This window comes from Prinia subflava, chromosome 9, assembly GCF_021018805.1.
Source record: "Prinia subflava isolate CZ2003 ecotype Zambia chromosome 9, Cam_Psub_1.2, whole genome shotgun sequence".
Classification (NCBI taxonomy): domain Eukaryota; kingdom Metazoa; phylum Chordata; class Aves; order Passeriformes; family Cisticolidae; genus Prinia; species Prinia subflava.
In genome coordinates this window covers 32,710,985-32,730,287 of record NC_086255.1, presented here as the reverse complement: position 1 = coordinate 32,730,287, position 19,303 = coordinate 32,710,985, and the positions used below count along the sequence as shown (strand labels likewise).

The 19,303-nt window shown below is 55.1% G+C and overlaps 3 protein-coding genes across 3 annotated transcripts; all 3 read right to left on the bottom strand.

Moving 5' to 3' along the window:
• Nucleotides 1-425: 425 nt before the first annotated feature.
• On the bottom strand, nucleotides 426-3,083 carry TYSND1 (trypsin like peroxisomal matrix peptidase 1). The gene is made up of 4 exons (XM_063406257.1): nucleotides 1,477-3,083; nucleotides 1,260-1,393; nucleotides 993-1,178; nucleotides 426-898 (listed from the first exon to the last, which is right to left on the bottom strand). The coding sequence occupies exons 1-4, from the start codon at nucleotides 3,066-3,068 to the stop codon at nucleotides 687-689; spliced, it is 2,124 nt and encodes a 707-aa protein (XP_063262327.1). The 5' UTR covers nucleotides 3,069-3,083; the 3' UTR covers nucleotides 426-686.
• A 471-nt stretch (nucleotides 3,084-3,554) lies between these two features.
• SAR1A (secretion associated Ras related GTPase 1A) lies at nucleotides 3,555-8,298 on the bottom strand. Its single transcript, XM_063406259.1, has 7 exons — nucleotides 8,205-8,298; nucleotides 7,815-7,889; nucleotides 6,820-6,939; nucleotides 6,310-6,375; nucleotides 5,813-5,916; nucleotides 5,199-5,330; nucleotides 3,555-4,612 (listed from the first exon to the last, which is right to left on the bottom strand). Exons 2-7 carry the CDS (start codon nucleotides 7,870-7,872, stop codon nucleotides 4,496-4,498), a joined length of 597 nt encoding a protein of 198 aa, XP_063262329.1. The 5' UTR covers nucleotides 7,873-7,889; nucleotides 8,205-8,298; the 3' UTR covers nucleotides 3,555-4,495.
• A 405-nt stretch (nucleotides 8,299-8,703) lies between these two features.
• PPA1 (inorganic pyrophosphatase 1) lies at nucleotides 8,704-19,177 on the bottom strand. The gene is made up of 11 exons (XM_063406258.1): nucleotides 19,019-19,177; nucleotides 18,812-18,876; nucleotides 15,784-15,837; nucleotides 15,247-15,366; nucleotides 13,481-13,567; nucleotides 13,086-13,212; nucleotides 12,459-12,586; nucleotides 10,986-11,071; nucleotides 10,690-10,759; nucleotides 9,575-9,614; nucleotides 8,704-9,034 (listed from the first exon to the last, which is right to left on the bottom strand). The coding sequence occupies exons 1-11, from the start codon at nucleotides 19,134-19,136 to the stop codon at nucleotides 9,003-9,005; spliced, it is 927 nt and encodes a 308-aa protein (XP_063262328.1). The 5' UTR covers nucleotides 19,137-19,177; the 3' UTR covers nucleotides 8,704-9,002.
• Nucleotides 19,178-19,303: the final 126 nt, after the last annotated feature.

Here is a 19,303-nt window from a genome sequence, read left to right as displayed (position 1 = left end):
CACCCCCCGGCCCTGCAGGGCTGTCCTGGGGAGGGGGGAGCTGGGGCCGTGCCCTTCAGTGAGTGGGCACTGCTGGGCTGGAGAGTGGGTTGGGGTAGGAGTGCCCCTCTGCCAGTGCCTGGCTTTGGTTCGTGCACTCTGCTGCCATGAAGCTGGAACTGTTTCCCTCCCCAGGGATATGTCCCCTCCCCAGCTCCTGACCCCCAGCAGGACCCCAAACCCTTTCCACAGGGTCTGGAGCCATAGAAGGACTCAGAACTGCCCTCCCTCCCCATGCTTTACCCCAACCCCCAACAAGACCCAAACCAAATCCAATCCCGGACCCAGAATATCCCTTATAACCTGCCCCCCTAACCCAACCCACACCCTAGTGAGGGCCTCCACCACCCCCCTGCACCCACTCAGCACCATGAGATACCAGGGCCTCAACTCACAGCATTTATGGCCCCAGAAAGAAAAAAAACAATAACACAGACTCCAAACCTCCCCAGTTTGGGGTTGTCAGCAGCTGTCAAAGGCACTGTGCCACACCCCCTGCCCCAGGGTGCCCATGCTGCACTGGCTCTGTGGAGTCCAGCTGCTTCAGCCCCACACCACCGGGGTCAAAGGGGGCTGTGGCAGCCCCATCCCGGGCACCTTGGTCCCTGACACCTCGGTCCCTGGCCCCAGCCCCCCGGGAGGAGGGGTCAGAGCTTGCTGGGGGGTCCTGGCCGCTGCTGGAGCTGCCAGGTTGCCCGCACCCCCTCACCCACCCGGTTGAGCCCGGCGAAGGCCTCGGGGTCGCCGGTGCGGCGGTAGCGCGCGACGAGGGGCTGCAGGACGGTGATGGGGATGCAGAAGTTGAGGTGGGGGTAGGTGGCCCCTGCAGCGGTGTCCCGTGTGTTGCTGGCCACGATGCCTGGCGGGGAGGGAGCGATGCCCATGTCACTGGGTCTGACCAGGGGACACCCATGGGATCCCCCCGGCCACCCACGGGGAGACCCCTGGCTTACCCATGAGGCATCCACTGCGGGAGGAGACCAGGGGGCCGCCGCTGGAGCCCCCGTGGACGGCACAGGTGGTTTGGAGCATGACAGGGCGCCCGGCCACAGCCACCACCGCCGAGAGGATCCCTGCTGTCACCGAGGGGCCGCACGCCTGCCCCAGCGCCCCGAAGCCCACCACGCTCACCTCTTCTCCTGGGATGGGAGAGGCCAGAGGTGGGTACACGGGGGCGAGGCAGCCCCTACCCCAGCACCCCGTGTCCCCCCATTGCTTACCTGGGAGGAAGGTGTCGGCCAGGCAAGGCGGGACAAAGCCTGGCACGCTCTCTTCCAGCTCCACCACAGCCACGTCGAAGGGGGACGACTCCTCGGTGGCAAACACCACACGTCCCCTGAGCACGGCGGCATCCCTAAGGACACGGGCAACGAGATGTCACGGCCGGGGACACGCAGGGTGGGGGGGTTTAGGTGGGGAGGGCACAACCGCACTCACTGGCCGGGGCCGGCTGCCGGCGTCACATGGAGCGGAGCTCTGGCTTCCACGACGTGCCGGCAGGTGAGGAGCATCCTCGGTGCCAGCAGCACCCCGGAGCCCCAGGTCGCCCCGCATTGCACCAGCGCCGTCCAGCCCAGGGGGTCCTGCCCGCCGCTCGCTGGCGCCGCGGCCACCCAGGCCGGCACCGGCGGCACCGCGATCCCCGCTTCGCCCAGGACAGCGGCGCTGCTGCGCAGGATGGCGGCGAGCGAGCACAGCAGCGTGAGCCCGACCCACTCGGCGCCCTTCCAGCAGAGGGAAGCGGCGATCACGGCCACCACGCGCGGCCCGTCGGGCGAGGGCACGAAGGCGGCGCCGCCCTCGGTGCCGGGCAGGCAGCGGGCATCGGTGAGCACCAGAGCGTTCTCCTCGCCCGCCAGGTTGCTGACCACCCCCCGGCTCAGCGTGTTCAGGAAGAGCTCGGGGCACAGGTCTCCGAAGGGGGACCCGCAGGCCAGGAGCGCCTGCCCCTTGCGCAGGCAGCCGGCGCTGGCCCGCGCCGCCCACCCGGCCTCGGGCCCGTCCAGGCCGGGCACCCGCAGCCAGGCGAACCAGGGCAGCGCCCGCGGGTCGGTGCCCGCCTCCCCCTCCGCCCCGAACCGCCACCGCTCCGCCCGCCCGAGGCCGCGCTCCAGCGCCCGCCGGAACGCCGCGCACGGCACCAGCGCCAGCAGCCGCGCATCGAGCTCCCGCAGCCCGCCCGCCTCCGCGCCCAGCACGACGCTGAGGCGCGGCAGCGGCCGGAGCGCGGCGGGCGGCAGCGCGGCGGGCCGCGCCCAGGCGGCGGGGCCGGCGCGCAGGAACGGGGCGAGCACGGCGGCGTGGCAGAGCACCAGCGCGGGGCGGCGGCTCAGCACCAGCCCGCTGCAGCCGCCATCGCCGCCGCCCGCGCCCCGCACCCGCACCGCGCAGCACGGCGGCGCCGCCATCACCGCCCGCCCCGCCCCGGGCCCGCCCCGCGCGCCCATTGGCTGCGGGCCCGCCCCGCGCCCTCCCCATTGGCCGGGGCGGGGCGCGCACGTGGCGGACACGCCCCGCGGGGTCCTCACGGGGGGTGCGGGCCCCCGGCGCGGCCCGGCCCCGCTGCCCCGGGAGCCGCGATCCGAGCGGCCCCTCGGGCCCCGCTGCCCCGGGAGCCGCGATCCGAGCGGCCCCTCGGGCCCCGCTGCCCCGGGAGCCGCGATCCGAGCGGCCCCTCGGGCCCCGCTGCCCCGGGAGCCGCGATCCGAGCGGCCCCTCGGGCCCCGCTGCCCCGGGAGCCGCGATCCGAGCGGCCCCTCGGGCCCCGCTGCCCCGGGAGCCGCGATCCGAGCGGCCCCTCGGGCCCCGCTGCCCCGGGAGCCGCGATCCGAGCGGCCCCTCGGGCCCCGCTGCCCCGGCACCGTCCGCCCGGGGCCGCCCTCCGGCCTCCGCTTCCCCGGGACATCAGGGATGCCTGGTTCGGAGCCGTCCCCACCCTGCTTCCCTGGGAGAATCAGGACCGTCGGCCCGCAGCCGCCCCTCAGGACACCGGCACAAGGCCTCCCTTCCCCGGGACCCTCGCCCCGCATACCCCACGGCCATGTTCGCTTCCCGCCTCACCCGCAGCACAAACCTTTATTTCCAACAGAGGTACCGGGACTGGGAGGATCCCTTTGGAAGAGCTAAAATCCGCCCGAACACCGGGAGCCAGAGCTGAAGCTGAGTCACAGCTTCTTGGCTGTCTGGGGTTCGCTGTGGGTCCCCTGCACCAAGGGCAAAGCCCCTGCAAGCCATGAGCTCTCCCAGGTTGGCAGCCCAGAGGCAAATGGCTCTTCCATCCTGCCTCGGTTTCCCTCACTGGCTGCACCTCGCAGGTCACAGAATTATGGAATCATTGAATGAATATCCTGAGTGGGAAGTGAAAAGGACTGAGCCCAGCTCCTGGCCCTCAGGATGGCCCCAAATATCCCACCCTGTGCCTGAGTGTTGTCCAAACGCTTCTGGAACTCTGTGGCTGGTGTTCTGACGGCCCCAAGGCCCAGCAAACACCAAGCCAGACTGAGGCTCTTTGCCCCTTCGGAGGAGAAAGACATGTCTTTATTGAACTGAAAATGAGTGCCAGACAGCAATGAACTTCAGACAAAAAAAAGTCCGTTGAGAGTATAAAAGAAATCGGTTTAGTCTACATTAATCACCTCATGATATGCAAATGCCAAACACTTCCATGCTACAACCAGAACAGCTCCACGGTTCTTATGGTGATGGCTTGGCCAGAGGATCCTCAACAGAGGGTCTGGCCCGAGGGGGAACCAGGCAGCCCCTTCTCACTGGACACCACCCCCAACACCTGCACCAGGTGCTCCTCCCCAACTAGAAAAGAAAAAAACCTGTAAACTAAAGAAGCTGGGATTGCACACCTCAGTCCCAACGGCACCTCGCCGTCGTCGGTCAGCGTGACACAGCACAGCCACCCTACAGCTCTGTTAAGCCCAAATGCTATGTTTATTGAGGACTTCTAATATCGTGATACCTTGGTTCAGTAATTTGTGAAATACCTAAATACCGTTAAATATATTTTTAAAAAACCCTAAACCATACTCTGGACTAAACAAGATGAAAGTTAAACTAAAAAGTTAGAAGGGACGTAATTTACATTAACACTTTCTTTAAAAAATATAATTGCTTTTTCCTTTTCTGTTTCTGTTTGTTTTTGAAGTCAATTAACCACAGTGGTGAGACGTGCTCTCTTTTTCAGCTGTTACACTGCAGCGTGCAGAGTTTTGCCTCCCCAGATTGGAGCAGCCCCACTGTCACCGAACTGGCAGGGACAACTCAGGAACGGCGCTGCCTCCCCGCCGCGTGGAAAAGAGTGGTGTCACCACTGTGCCATAGGGGCAGCCGGAAAACCAGGAGTCTCTTGGACAATGCCAGCCTTCCATGTTCTAATAGAAAAGTCCATAGGAAGCTGTGAACAGGATCAGTCCAGAGGAGTAAAACTCTCGTGTCTGTGCCAGTATCAGTCGATGTACTGCGATAGCCAGCGGAAGCCCTCACCGTAGCCTTGCCTCTTGAGCACACTGCACATGAACACCTCCATGGGGCGCGCATTCAGGTCCTTCAGTGGCACGTTTCCCTGGGAAAATCCAAACACCAGTCACATCTGCACCCCTGGCACCCTCAGGGAGGCACCCAGCCAGCCACAGCCATCCAGGGGAGCTCCTCTCGCAGGCCCCTTCGTGTGTGCGCTGCGCTTTGGACAATCCTGGCAGCCTTAAAACTTGCCCAAGGGCATCATCAGAGGTTTGGGTTACAAGGGAACCTTAAAGATCACCTCATTCCACCCCGTTGCCTGGTCCCACAAGACCAGGTTACTCCAGCCTGGCTTTAGACACTTCCAGGGACGAGGCAGCCACAGCTTCTCTGGGCACCCTGTGCCAGGGCCTCACCACCCTCACAGGGAAGAACCTCCTCCAAATTTCCCATCTGAACCTGCCCCTCTGGCAGTGAGAAGCCAGTCCCTCTCGGCCCACTCCTCCATGGCCTTTAAACAGTCTCTCTCTTGTAGGCTCCCTTCAGGAACATCATCATTATTATCAATTGATTCACCTTGGTTAATTAGTGGACAAATTCCCAGAAACAACTCGGTCAGGCCTCAATGTGCCAGGAAGCAGGCAAGCTCTCCCCTGCGTGTGACAATCCAAGATTTGATGCCTCCCTACCTTTCCTGTGGTCTGTCCATAGAGCCCAAAGATCTCCCGCAGTTTCTCCTCACTGATGGCCTCTGGTCTGTCGATTTTGTTCCCCAAGATAAGGATTGGCACGTTGGATATTGTCTCGTCTGTCATTAATGCCTGCGTGCAAGAGCCAACAAGAGGTGAGCAGAGAGGTGGAAAAAGGAGTCATTGCTGGAAGAAAATGGTTTTGTTTAAGCTCTGTGACCAACAAGGGCTCATTTCTGGGGCTTCCATACTCCTGTGGAAGACTCACAGAATCTCTGAGGCTGGAAAATCCCTCCCAGCCCACTGAGTCCCAGCTGTGCCCCATGCCCACCCTGTCCCCAGCCCAGAGTACTCAGTGCCACCTCCAGCCCTTCCTTGGACACCTCCAGCCATGGGCACTGCAACCCTCCCTGGGCAGCCCCTGCCAAGGCCTGAGCACCCTTTCCATGCACAAATTCCTGCTGCTGGCCAAGCTGAGCCTCCCCTGACCTCAGGTGCCTGTGGTCAACCCAGAGTAAGGACATCCAGGCTCCCCAGCTCTGGGAGAGATGCTGTTCTTTATAATTTAGCTGCTCAGAGGTCTTGGAGAAGGGAAAGAAGAGAAGTGTATTTACATTAAGCTCAACTTTGGATTCCATAAGCCGTGAGTGATCTGCACAGTCCACCAGGAAGACAATCCCATTGATGGCAGGCAGGTAGTTTTTCCAGACCCGGCGAGCTGGAAAACACAAGGGACAAACATGGCCCTGTGAAATCTCCACACAGGGAAAACTCCACCAAACCTCAGCAACCATGGCTGCCTTTTTAGCCAGGCTATCTTCCTTCCAATAGTTCTGTACATAAAAGGGCAAAAAACCTGAGTTTAAAACTTTCTAGAAAGTACAGAACTAAAAATTCACCAGTTATTCAAACTAAATTATACTGGAGGCTTCCACAGCTAAAAATACTTCAGGCAGCAGAGCACGAACTGGCAGCACTTCCTTCCAAGCAATCCTACAGCCAGGAGGTCGCTTCCACGTGTTGTTCCATAAATAAAGCCAAGCAACAAATAATTAGGCACTGCTAATTGCTGGCGCTCGTCAGGATCAATTTTTGGTCATTTTTTCTTTACCTTGTTCATGTCCACCCAGATCAAAAGTCGTGAAGGTCATTCCAGCGATCGTCAGCTCCTCTGATGCTGAAATGGAAAACACAGGCTGGGATTCAGGAAAACAGGGAAGCTGTGATGGGCAGAATTTCTCTGGCGTTTGTGCTGGCATCACACACGCTCCTCCAATAAGGAATTCCCTGAACTTCCTGCAGAATTCAGTGGCTGAAATGGAGCCATTTCACAAAACCATGAGCGGCAGAAAGTAATTTCACCTGCCTCCCACTGAAGCTTTTTAACCTGCAATTATTATCCTTCATTCGTTAGGAAAATCTCATCTTTCTACTAATAGAGCCACAGCAGTTCTTGGCCATTTCTAGAGAGAACACAGATCCACTCCAGCTTGGGGGACCACAGTGCAGCTGCAACCTCAGCTCAAGTCCCAAGACCCTCAAACCCCCCCAGGCAGAGGGGTCTCCTCCTACACCGTGTCCCCAAAATTCCAGCGGAAAAGCCATACCCAGGGAGACTTACTGGGATGTAGCGTGGGGACGTGCTGACCCAGCCTGTCATCCTTGAGCATGTGCAGCAGAGTGGTTTTCCCCGCGTTATCCAAGCCCAGGAACACCAGTTTTCCAGACTTCTTGTACAAACCTGCGAGGAGAAGGAACAAAGCAAGAGGGAAACTCCAGCAGGAGCCGGAACGCTGCGCTGCCGCCGCTGTTTTTTGGGGAAGGCCTTTCCCAGAGCTCTGCTGCCACCTGTGCACACTGCCAGCATGGACACGGGGCAGCAGGGGAAAACACACAGCTCAAACAGGCTTTTCCCAAGGCGTGTTTACAGCGAGGGACATTTCCTAAGCTCCTATTCCCATCAGTATTCCACTCTTTCCTCTGGTCCGTCCTAGCAGCAGAGGACAGTGTGCAGCAGAACATTATGGATCAATCTCTCTCCTCAAAAGATGTGAAAATTGAACAGACTCATAAAAGACAGCAGAGAGTTGTCCAGGAAAAAGTGCAAAGCAGGGAACAGCATGTTGTTTTCTCGGCGTAAACTGATTTTTGTCATGTCTGCCACAGGAATGCTCCCAAAGGTTTCCAAAGTGAATTTTTGTCACCCCACCCCTCTCATCCTCCCTTCAAGAGGTGATCAGGAGAAAGGGCACCCCATCCTCCAGCACGGAGTTCCACTGGAATCTGGGACTCTGGAAGGAGGACAGGGAGGATGGGCTTCCCTCCCTGGTGAGGCAGCACCTCTGCCTGGGACTGGACAGGCCCTGGGTGCCAGCCCAGCTGCTCTCAGCCTTCTAAAGGGTAAGAGAAACACCCAACGCTCCCGAATACCCCCAAAGTTTCTCTGCATCCGTGTAAAAGCCCCTTTATTGATACGCAGCTTCCTCCCCAGACTTTGCACTGACCAGACCACCTCAATCCCTGATTTTTATGGGATACTGGCAATGGGAGAACCAAAAACCGACCCAGAGGGGGCTGCCAGGGGCTGCTGAGGCACGGAGGGAGCCGCGGCATTACCTAGGAACTGCAAGACGCTGCTGAAGCCGTTGTAGAGCCATTCGAAAATGAAAGACATCTCTGGAAATAAAATGCCTGCGGGGGACAACCCCCAAACCCCAAGTTACAAAGCGTCGGTGCTTAAAGGGAGCCGCGGTCAGGGGGTCCGGGCCGGGGGGATCGGGAGCGAAGGGGAACGGGGGTGAGAGGAGACAGGGGATGAGGGGCCACCGGGGTGAGGGGGACCGGCCTCAAGGGCGGGCGGCGAGGCCTGGCCCCCGCCCCGCCCCCGCCCTGCCTGCGTGTCACCCCCCGCGCCGCCGCCGCCCCTCGCCCGGGCCTGCCAGGCGCCCGCCGACCCGCTGAGCATCCCGCCGGGCCCGGCCGGCCCACGCGGCCCCCCCCGCTCACCCCCGGCTGCCCCCGGGCCGCCGCCGCCACCGAGTCCCGTCCGCGGCCGCCGCCAGCGCCCCGCCGGAAACGCGTCAGAGCGCGCCCCGCCCGCTTCCGGCCCCGCTGGCCCCGCGCGCCGGGGGCTGCGGCAGCGCCCCCAGGTTCGAGACCCGCCCGCTCCCCCCAGGGCCTCGGGTTCGAGACCGGCCCCGTCCCGCGAGGGCCGCGCTCCGGAGTCACCCCGTAAAGCTCCCCCCACAGAGGCCGGCACTGACGCTGAGGACGCGGGCTCCAGCTGCGCCAGGGGAGCTTCGGGTCTGGGCTGCCCAGGGAGGTGGCAGTGATCGTCCCCGGAGGTGTTTAAGGGAAGCCTGGACGTGGCACTCAGGAACAAGGAGGGGATTCAGTCACAGGCTGGACTCGATGATCCGTAAGGTCTTTCCCAGCCTCAGTGATTCTGTGATTTTGTGACCCCCTCAGCTCCAGGGAGGGAAAGGAGAAGGGAGCCCCACAGCACTGGATTTCAGTAGTTTTTATTTCTATCATCCGTACACATCCCAGGTGAGTGATCTCCTGTCATGATTTAGAGCACACCACGCGACCATGCACGAGTGGGGTGTTTGGATTTTATAAATTATTTCTTCCAGCCTCCACCAGGCCTCAGCAGACACGTCACTTCTAGGTATGGAATTCTAATCAGCAAAGTTACAGGCAAAGTCTTCTTGCTGACACTGAAGCTATTTTTCTGGTCTATTCCTGCACGTGGCAGCTCCTCAGTGGGGAAGGACACAGCTGTCTCACCACCATCCTCGGGACTTAGTTTTTCTGGTAGTAGAACCATTTATCAACTGTGTGGGGTAGAAAAAAGGAAGGGGTTAGTCCCCTGTGAGCCACCCAGTTATTAGGTAGTCGTGTGGCAGTGTGTATGTGTCACCTCCAACTGAGGGGCTTCCTCTGCTCTTGGCAACAGCTCCTCAGCACAGCAAACAGGTTCTGGCACAACCCTGTTTATGTGGATTTGTTTTCCCAAAGCAGCCACCCTTGCTCAGGCTGCCATTAGGAGCATCCATGACTTGGTGCAGGCAAGGACAGCAAGCCAGGCTTCCCTCTGGCTCAGCTGACTCAGGGAGGCAAAGCCATTTGACCTCCAACTCCCATGCCCACATGGAAGGCACACGGTTCTGCACAGGTTTATTCCCCATGAAGGGATTGGAAGTGTCAGCCTAGCTCCTCTTTCTGCTCCCAACACTGCCCTCAGCCTGCCCTTGGGCCTTGCCCTGGCTACAGCTACATTCAGGTGTAGTTCAGACCCTCATTTTCCTATGGACAATTCCCCTGAGGAAGCCCCTGCTCTGTACTGGGATGTCAGGGTGGCTTTTGAGACTCACCTTCGGGCGGGATGGGGCTGGCAGCTTTACATGGCGGCGCCTGAAACAAGAAGGGTTTTATCAGAGACCAGAGGTGTCCTTGCACTCTCCACACATCATTTAGAGCTGCACAAGTCTTCCCTGAGAACCATTTAAGACCCTGTGGCAGCTGGGGGGGAACAGCTGAGCTCACAGGCACTGTCCTGTCATTCCCAGAACCTCCCCATTCCGGAGGTGCTCTCCTCCAAGTGCAGGCTCCAGGGCCATCTGATTCCCAGCACAAGCAGCTCCCACTCCAGAGTCTACACAGGTGCTGCACAGCTGCTTTTTTTTTTTAAACCTACAACATTGGTTTAAATAATGTGGGGGAATAGAGGCATGAAGGGCTCTCTGAGAACTCCTCTGAAGAGCTTTCCCTGGTATTCAACCTGGTATAACAACCAAAGACAGCGAAAATCCCTGTCTAGTGACACATCCTCCATGAGGGCTTTCAAAAACCTCATTGAGACCCCTAAATGAAATACCAGCACTTTAGAAAACAAGACAATTGTTTTAAAAGTCTCTCCAAGGCTACAGAGAGACTCAGGTTATGGAAGAGAGGCAAGATTTGCATTTCAATTTTCCTGTCCCCTCCCTCTAAGCCCTTTCAGGTTGCCAACAGCAGTGATCTTCAAGTCTAGGGAGACACAATTAATTCCCGAGGCTGGCCAGTAGAACTACACCTCTCTCAGCAGGAGAACTACGTGTCGAGCTCTTCGTTCTGAAGCTGTAAAATCCCTGAGGAATTAGATTCTCTTTTCTCAAAGGGAGACCTGTACTGTGAAGCTCTTGGAAGTCCAAATATGAAAACCCTCTCAGAACAGCTGACAGGCAAGCTGCAGCTCAGAAGTTTAACCCTCCATGCAAACTCTGTTTGGGATTCCATCTCTTGGATGACTAAGGGCAGGGAGAAGCCTCTGGAGGAATGTCTGGTTTGCTCCGCATCCATCCTGTTTAACCAGAAGCAGGTGCTCAGCCACCCAAAACATCCTGAGCATGCCATGTGCCATTCACACAGAGAGGGCAGCTCACCACACAAATTGCACCGTTTTTCCTGATAATAACCCCTGGATTTGGCCACACAAACTGGTACTTACTGCAGCCACAGTAGCTTTTGCACAGTCTTGACTACAGCAGAAGGGGCTGTCAGACACCGTCAGGTTGGTGCTGGAAGACATTGGGCACTTGTGAGAACATGCAAGCCCAGCCCCCCCCCCGGAGCATTGAATAATGGAATGTTAAGGATCGCAGTTAACAGCTGCCAAGTGGAGGGGGAAGGCCTGGGGAAGAGAGCCAGCAGCTAACAGAAAGCATGGCTCCACTCAGGAAGGGATGTTCCAGGGTTTTTAGTTTAGGGAAGAGGAAGGTGCACATTACCACAAGCATTACTTACCAGTTGATCCCCCCTCCATCAGTTTTCTTCGTTACTAAAGCTTTCCAGTGTTCATGGGTTTCTCTGATGACATCCAGGGCAAAATCCTGAAGTTGGAGATGAGAACAAACATCATGTGTGGAAGAACCAGACCACCTTCTCCAGACTGTCACTTACAAGGAGCTGATTTTAGACAGCTCTGGAAGGGGCTCTTCCACCCTGGTGCCGTTCTGGAAGAGCAGAAACTCCCAGCACGCAACAGCTGAAACAACCAGGATTGTCCAGGAGAACTGTTTTGCTTTCAAGATGGGAGGATCTGCCAAGGTCACAGAGTGAGCTTGAGGCCAAAAGAAACTGAACACAATCTCAGGCCAGTGCTCCATTGTGAAAGCACCTCCACCCTGCTGCTCCTCCCACTCGGTTTTTCTTCAGCAGCTTGCTGATCCAGGCCTATCCAGGAGCTCTCTTGCACTCCAGGCAAATAATTCAGGCCAGCAGGAAGAGACACGCAGCTGATCTGGCTTTGCAACTACTTAAAAATGAATTTGTTTCCAGGCATACCAAGCTCTTTCCTTAAAAATGAGCAATATATGCTCAAGCATTAACCTGTCAGTTGGAGAAGGAAACACACACAGCTCTTTGTTGCCGTGAACACCGGCACTAAATGTCCTGGTTTGATACCAAACCAAGCCAAATAAAACACTGCAGAGCACATGTGAGGTTCTTTATCCTGATTTTCGAGTTTCCTTGATGGGTTTCACCCATCCTGAGAGGCAGCAAGGTGTTCCAGCCCGACCAAGCTAATGCTGTGCCACAGCCAAAGGGGACAAGTCCTTTCTTGACTTCCATTTTCTTTCCCAGAGAGAGCTTTTGGAAGAACTCCCCTCCTCTCCACTCCAGGAGCTCTGGGAGTTGTCTCACCTCACTAAAGCCCTCATGGCACTCCAGGAAAGGCAGGAGTGAGGACACCAAGACAGGATTTCACCTGCTCAGGAGCAGCAACTTATCTGATCCAACCCAGAGACGAGGCAGAGGAGCAGTGCTGCCAAGGCAGAGCCTTACTCACAGGGTGTGAGGGAACACTTCATGCCCAAAGGAAGAAGTGTTTTAACTCCTGATTTAAGTTCAACTTGCACCAGGTTGCAATGGAACAAAGCCAACGGGTGAGGGAGGCAAAGGGTGATGTCAAGCTGCCTTTGCTCCAGAGCTGGAGCAAATAAACCTGGTGTTTTCCACCTGGTTCTGACACAGAGGCTCCCAGCCCTGAAGTGATCCCATGTGAAAATAATATTCAACAACACCACGGTGATAACCCCAAGGCATTTTTTTCTGGTGTTCCTGCACTCACTAGGCTGGAAAAACAGCAGGATGAACTGAAATCAACTATCAGCAGCCGCATTAAAATCCATTCTCTCAGCGACTCACTTGTGTCCCCACACACCCTGAGCTCAGGTTTTGGACAAGGTGCCCTTGTGCAAAGGGAGGTGATCCTACCTTGCCTTTAAATTCCCCATTGAAAGCAAACTGGTTTTCTGGCTTTCCATCAGGTACTTTGTATCTTCTGAACCAGTCCACAGTAGCTTCTAAGTATCCAGGCTTCATCCTTCTGACATCCTCGATGTCTGGCAGGGGACATGGGGTTTGTTAGCCAGAAACAGGAACAGAATTTATTGAGTTACAGAATTTATGTGGCTCTGCCGAGTTGTGCTGGGCTGTGCCTCTTTCAGCCCCTTCCCAAGCAGCCTTAGCAACACTTTAGACAGGTTCCCTGAAGAGACAGTGAGTATCTCCTCAGGGAAGTTTGTGTTTCATCCTCAGGCTGTGTATCCCCAGTGTCCCCAGGACAGGGGACACATTTAAACAGCCTTGATTACTGGCTGAGGGGGACAATCCCTTTCCTCCCTTTCCTCCCACTGGACAGCCACCCTGTGTCTGAAATGCGAGGCTGTGCAGAGGATTGCTAAAAAAAAAAGTAGTGAAACATTTTGCTCTAGGACTGTCCTTCCAGCATCACATCTGATTAACACCACAGCACAGAAGGAGCAAGCCCTGTCCTCACCTGCTGCAGGCTTTCAGAGGAGAAAGGGAAGCACTGATCCTGCTCCTCCCCCTGTAACTCACCATTGTAGCTGTCTGCTTCCGGGTCTTCCACGTTGATAGCAATTACCTTCCAGTCTGTCTCCCCCTCATCAATCAGGGCCAGCGTGCCCAGCACCTTCACTTTGATGACTTCTCCCCGAGAGCAGACCTGCAAGGACAAAGGCCTTGCTGTCCATCCTGATGCACCAAGGAGTGCACAGCAGCAGAATGTGCAGGAGCTCAGCAAGGCACCATGAAATTAGCTCTTGCTGTCAGCAGCTCATCAGCCCTGGCTCATCTCAGCAACAATCTCCAGAGGCAGCAGAGGGAAACATCACATTGTTAAGGGAGGGGAGGTAGGAAATGAATAATGTCCCTGGATAATTGACTTTGGAGACATTAATTACACGTTTCAGGAGACATTTAGGATGCGTTACCTTGCTTCCAATTTCGCAGACATCAATTGGATCGTTATCTCCACAGCAACCAGTGTTTTCATCCTTGTGACCTGGGTCTTCCCAAGTCTGGAAAAAAAAAACCCCAAACCAACACCAAAATCAACCATACATCATAAGAACTCACAGGTTTAAAAAGGTAGTAAAAAGCAGGTTTATTTCAGGCATGCAGTTGCCTGGAATAAACAGAGGATGGCCCACTTCGCACCTGCTGCCAGGTCAGGTATTTGGCCTGCTGTTTCCCTTGTGCCTGCAAAGTTTGAATTCAAGTTAAAAGGTCTTGTCTTCCAAAAGGTAAGCAACTCCCTCCTACCCAAAAACCCCCTTTCAACAACATTCCAGACTTCCTCCTCTGTGCCACAGCTGCGTAAAGGTGAAGTTCACATCTATAAAGGGCAATTGTTGATTTGGTTTCCTGCCTGTTCCTCTCTCTATTCAATCCTTAGCAGAAGTTTCCTGAACTCCAGATAGCAGTCCAGCAGAGATGGAAGACAGAGAGGGTGTATTGTTTCCCTTTAATTAAACAATTAAAGACACTGCTAACCCTAGAGAAGTGATAAGAATGTGGAGTCCCACTATGCTCCCCAGTGCATCTCACCCACAGTGGTGAATGCACCCTGAAGGACATGACTCCAGAAGCCAATTAATTAACTCCAAGAACAAGAGCTGTTTAAAACATGCTCCTGATCAGGAGTGAAAAGCACTTCATGTCCACTTGCATCATAGGGAACTCCTAAGGGGGTTGAGATATAAAAAGGAATGTTCTTCCCAAACTTCTGCATGCCAGGACAAGACCAGTGCAGTCAGGACCTTGTGATGGATCCAGAGTGATCAGGAAGATGTTTTGACACCTGGGTGGTGCTGTGGGGCCGTTCACAAACACGATCACATTTCTCCACCAGGAAGTGTTAAGCTCTTGATCTATAAACACCTTTGATCCACAAGCACATGACAGAGCAAAGGCTTCAAAAGACACAGTTATGCACAAAGAAACAGGCGCCAGAATCCATTCAAGCAGGAAACAACTCAACCTCGAGGCCCTGTGTTAAGCCATGTGGGGAAAACACTTGACATATGCTAGTGTCAAGAGCAGGAATACCAAATTCAGTGTGTTTGCCTGTGATCTGTCACTGACAGCTTATTTCTCAGGAGAAAACTCCAGCCTTACAGAACATCAGAGGCAAACAGCCTTGTCTGAAGTCCCTCTTTATCTAGCAGTCCTCAGCCACTTAAGAGCACGTGTCCAGATGTCACTATCATTGTCCCACCTTGCCAGCTCTTTCTGGGAAGGCACATCTGTGCAGTGGTGGGTGTTGGCAAGAAGAGTCTTCTATAAAGATTCAGCCTAAATCCTGCACCATTAGGATAAAACCTTGTGCTTTGCCAGGCAGGAACTGAAGGCACTGCCTTGCCAGATGCATGATGACAGCTCCCTTCAGCCACAGAGAAGGACCTGCCAGCTCCTGCCCAACCGACCTCTGAGCAGCTGAAGATGAACAGCAGCTGCTCATCCTCAGGGAGCTTGTTTATATCATCAGATAGAAGCCTAAAACTTGGGATTTCTGCTTAAAAATATCCCCGTTTTCCTGACAGGTTCTCTCCCTCAGCAGGGTGATACATCCAGCTGCAAACACCACACAGAGATCAGATCCTCTGCTGACCTATTTGCTCATTACCACAGTGGCAACAGCAGGCACCCTCCCTCCTCCCCACCAGGATGGATGAGCCACTGGGATAAACCACAGTACCTGTGGGATGGCACCGTAATTCCAGATGTAGCCCTTGTGGGGAAATACGTTCGCTACAAAGCGCAGTTTCCCTTTCTTCACATCTTGCTTAATTGGATTTAAGGGTTCCTTTGTGGCAATCTGAAAGGAAAGTGATATAAATCCCTCTGCTATATGCTTTATGAATAAAAAAGTACTTTTTTGAAATGGAACTGACAAGCCAAGAGACAGGAGATGATGCTAATGCCAGTGGCAGATACTGGACAACTCCTGTTGCACTGCCATCCCTTGGGATATGGTTTCCAGCAGACTTACAAGCCTTGGAATCACATGGGCTTAAGAGCCATAAAATACTGCGTTAATCAGAAGCCACTGGAGAACACCAAGGCATTCCAACTTCTGCAATCTCAGCCTCAACACCAGACCTCCAGCATTACGCAAGTACTGACAAGAGAAGTTAGAATCTTCCAGAGGTGGAATTGAGGAGGGATCAGCAGGGTGGATTTGAGGAGAAAATGACAAAGCCAAGGATTAAGACTGGAACTGTGATGCAGTTACCTCCATTTTAGCATTTGTCCATCGAGGTACCTCCACGACCATGTTGAACACATTCTGAAGAAAGCAAAAGAGCAGTGAGTGGGAAGGGATCTTGGGGCCATGCTTTAAGTTAGGGAACACATACAAGTGAGCACAGAAAACAGCCAGTTCATCTGAAAACATAAGTTGTTTCTTCTTTTCAGTGCTAATTTTGAGACAGCTGATAAAAGTCCTGTAGCCCAGTCAGTCACACATCATCACTCCAAGCTGAATCCCACAAAACACCCCAAAAGGCCAGATTGAGGTTCCCACAAGTTCTCCATCAGCTGCCACCTACAAACACCCCTACCACATTCCTAGGCAATAGGAACAGGTTAAATCAATGGCAAACAGCTGCATACAAACTACCCTGGACATAAAAAAATGGGGTTTGGGCCATATTTATTAAATACAAAGTGTTTAATGCTCCAGAAAGAGCTACTCTGGCCATTCAGAAAAGCCAAGACCAACAGGACAAGCCATCTATTTAATAGTGTGGGTATGTATGTACTGCCCTGAATGAGTGAGATCATCACTCCCAAATATTGTAGTCATAATAGAAGGAGGATGGGGAGGGATTCCCTTTCTCCAAGCTGAGACTCCTGTAAAAGCAGACCTTGCTAGTGGCATGGTGCAAGGATAAAAATGTGGGGGAGAAATGCAGAACCACATCTCACTGTATCTTGTTTACAGGTGACACTTGAAAACATCTCCTGTTGATCTAGCTGGGCTGAGAATTCAGTGTCAGCCTCCTGTCCAAGAGAACAAGCTTTTCCGCACCTGAATCTTAACATCTGCTGTTTGAAGAGATTACAGCTTTTTAACAAAAAGTCAAACCTTGCTCCCTGGCCTGGGCAACTTTTCTAATCCCCACCTTAAGCAGTATTAGCATGGCAAAGTCCCTCAAACCTGTGTTGCCCCATAATTGGATTGATATTGTGCAACAAGTGCTGTTACATCACTGACTTTGCCCACACCCTTCCCTAGCAGAGCTTTCTTACAACCCCTTAATTGCAGAGGGTCACTGCTCATTTGCATTTTGTATGCAGAAAGGCACAGAACTATTTTTATTCCTAACTCAAGGGCAGGAATGAGGCAACTGGAACAGGCTTTGCAGGCAGGGAAAGATGACTTGGGGCTGCATCTTTGTAAGGATTTAAGCTTCCCCAAGGTCCAGCTTGGCCAAAGACACACAAAGAGCAGCCCAAGGTCATCCCTTTGCAATGACACAGGTCCAGGTAAGGTCAACGCAGCCCAGCCTGAGACTGAAAAAAACACCCTGCAATCCTCTCAGCATCTTAGGAGTCTGAGGATAAAGATCAAGGAGCCCAGACAGAGTGGGACAACCTTTTGCTCAGAGCTGGGCCCTTTACTGCAGCTGCCAGCCCACCTGCTAAGTGATGAGTAAAACCTCAGTGTTGAGGCACTCTAGCCAGAGAGAGCCCCATGGGACCAGCACTATTGTGTAACTTGGGGGACTTTGACCTTCAGCTATTGTGACTTTTTTCTCTGAATGACTTGGCACAGAGGTGCTGGCAGCCGCACTTCGTGCCTGAGGGCAACAACAGTAGCCCAGTTTCCCCTGTTAAGCAGCATTACCAGTTCAAGGAAGTTCTTCTCACCTCTGTGCTCACTCCCCTGCTCCTTCCTCCCCTGTTCTGCAGGCGTTTGCAAAGCATGGCATTATCTGGATTTTCCTTGTCTGGGTTACCTGCCAGGCACCTGCACTGGGAACTGCTTCCCTGCTCGGCCACTGCTTCACCACTGTCCCTGATGACCACAAGCCATCTTTTCCCCTCTGAGAAGGCAAAAGGCACTTCAGACTTCCCAGTGCACCTCAGGCAGCTCCACCACCTTCACCTCAGTACCTCAATCAGCTGCTTTTTAGAGGTTCATCTCTCAGCTCTGCGTATGCTTTTTTCCTTTCCCAGAATCACTCTCCAGCTCTGAATTTCACCTCTAACAAGTAGTAGTTGCTCCACTACATTTCCCGAGCTGCACAGCTTTTTATACATGCCAGAGAAAGAAACAAGCTATAACAGTAAAGGACACAGTCAGAGAGCCCAAGGTACCACTGAAAAAACCATTAAATGAAAACTGAAACACAACCATTTTGATTTCCTGAAGCTGGGGCATTTTTCACTCAGAACAGCCTAATTTGACTAACCACTGGTGCTAGAAGGATGTGAAAGCCCTGCAGCACTGCAAGGGGCAGGTTCTGCCAGGCAAGAGGTGCCAGCAGATGCTACAGCAGGAATTTAACCTGTTCATCTTCCCCCTCTGTTCAGTGTTGGATTATACTGCAGGCATAAAGTGGCCGTACTGCAGCCAAAACCCAAGCCCGAAATATCATGCAGCACCCATAGGAATGGATGAAAATATTACAAAAAAAAGCAGTTTTGTGCTTAGCTAACCCAAAACGCCTGCATAAGCTCAAGCCAACCACTCGCATCTCTGATGCAAAAAATGAGAATGAGATCATCCATTCTCCTCTCCTGGGTCGCTCCACCCGAGGCCAGGATGGTGAGAAACCCATTCCTTGCAGGGTGGGCAATGACTCCATGAGGTGCTCCTGCAGTGTGTGAGGATCTGGGAGCCTCCCCGGGTGTCTCAGGCTGCGGGATCCCCCGGTCCCTCAGATATTTCAGGACTCCCTGGTCCCCTGTGTGTTTCCACAAGCCCTGGTCTCCGGAATGTTCTCAGATCCCCTGGTCCTTTGGATGTTTCAGGACCCCTGCTCCCCTGTGTGTTCCCAGATCCCCATGTCCCCTGTATGTCCCCAGATCCTCTGTGTGTTCCCACATCCCGTGGTCCCCTGGAGGTTTCAGGACCGCTGCTCCCCTGTGTGTTCTCAGATCCCCTGGATTTATCAGGACCCCTGGTCCCCTTTGTGTTCCCAAATCCCCTGGTTCCCTGCATGTTCCCAGATCCCCTGGATGTTTCAGGACCCTGGCCCCCCGGATGCTTCAGGACTCCCCGACGCTCTGCGTGTTTCAGGACCTCCTCTTACCTTCCCGGCGTCCGCGTAGATGGGGATATCGTGGAACGGCGAGATGTAGCGCCCGGCGGCATCCTCTGCAAGGCAAAGGGAGGGGGCCGAGAGTGAGGGGCGGGGGAGGTACACCCCGGCAGCGCCCACCTGAGCGGAGCCAGGCGAGCCCTGGCGGGGTGTGGCGGGGCCGGAGGGGGCGCGGGCGGCGGCGGTGCGAGCACTCACTGAAGAAGAGCCGGTACTCGGGGCTGTGGGGCCCGGCGCGCTCCTCCACGCCGTACCCCGACATCGCCGCGCACGCGCCCGCGCTCGCCGCCGCCGGCCCTGGGGGCACACTGCGCATGCGTCGCCCGCGCACGCGCGCGCGCGCTCCCGGCCCGCCCCGCGCCACGCGGCGCCGCTGGGAACGGCCCGGCCCGGCTGGGAACGGGTGTTCCCGCTTTGGAATGGTTCATCCCGGCTGGGAACGGGTGTTCCCGCTTTGGAATGGTTCATCCCGGCTGGGAACGG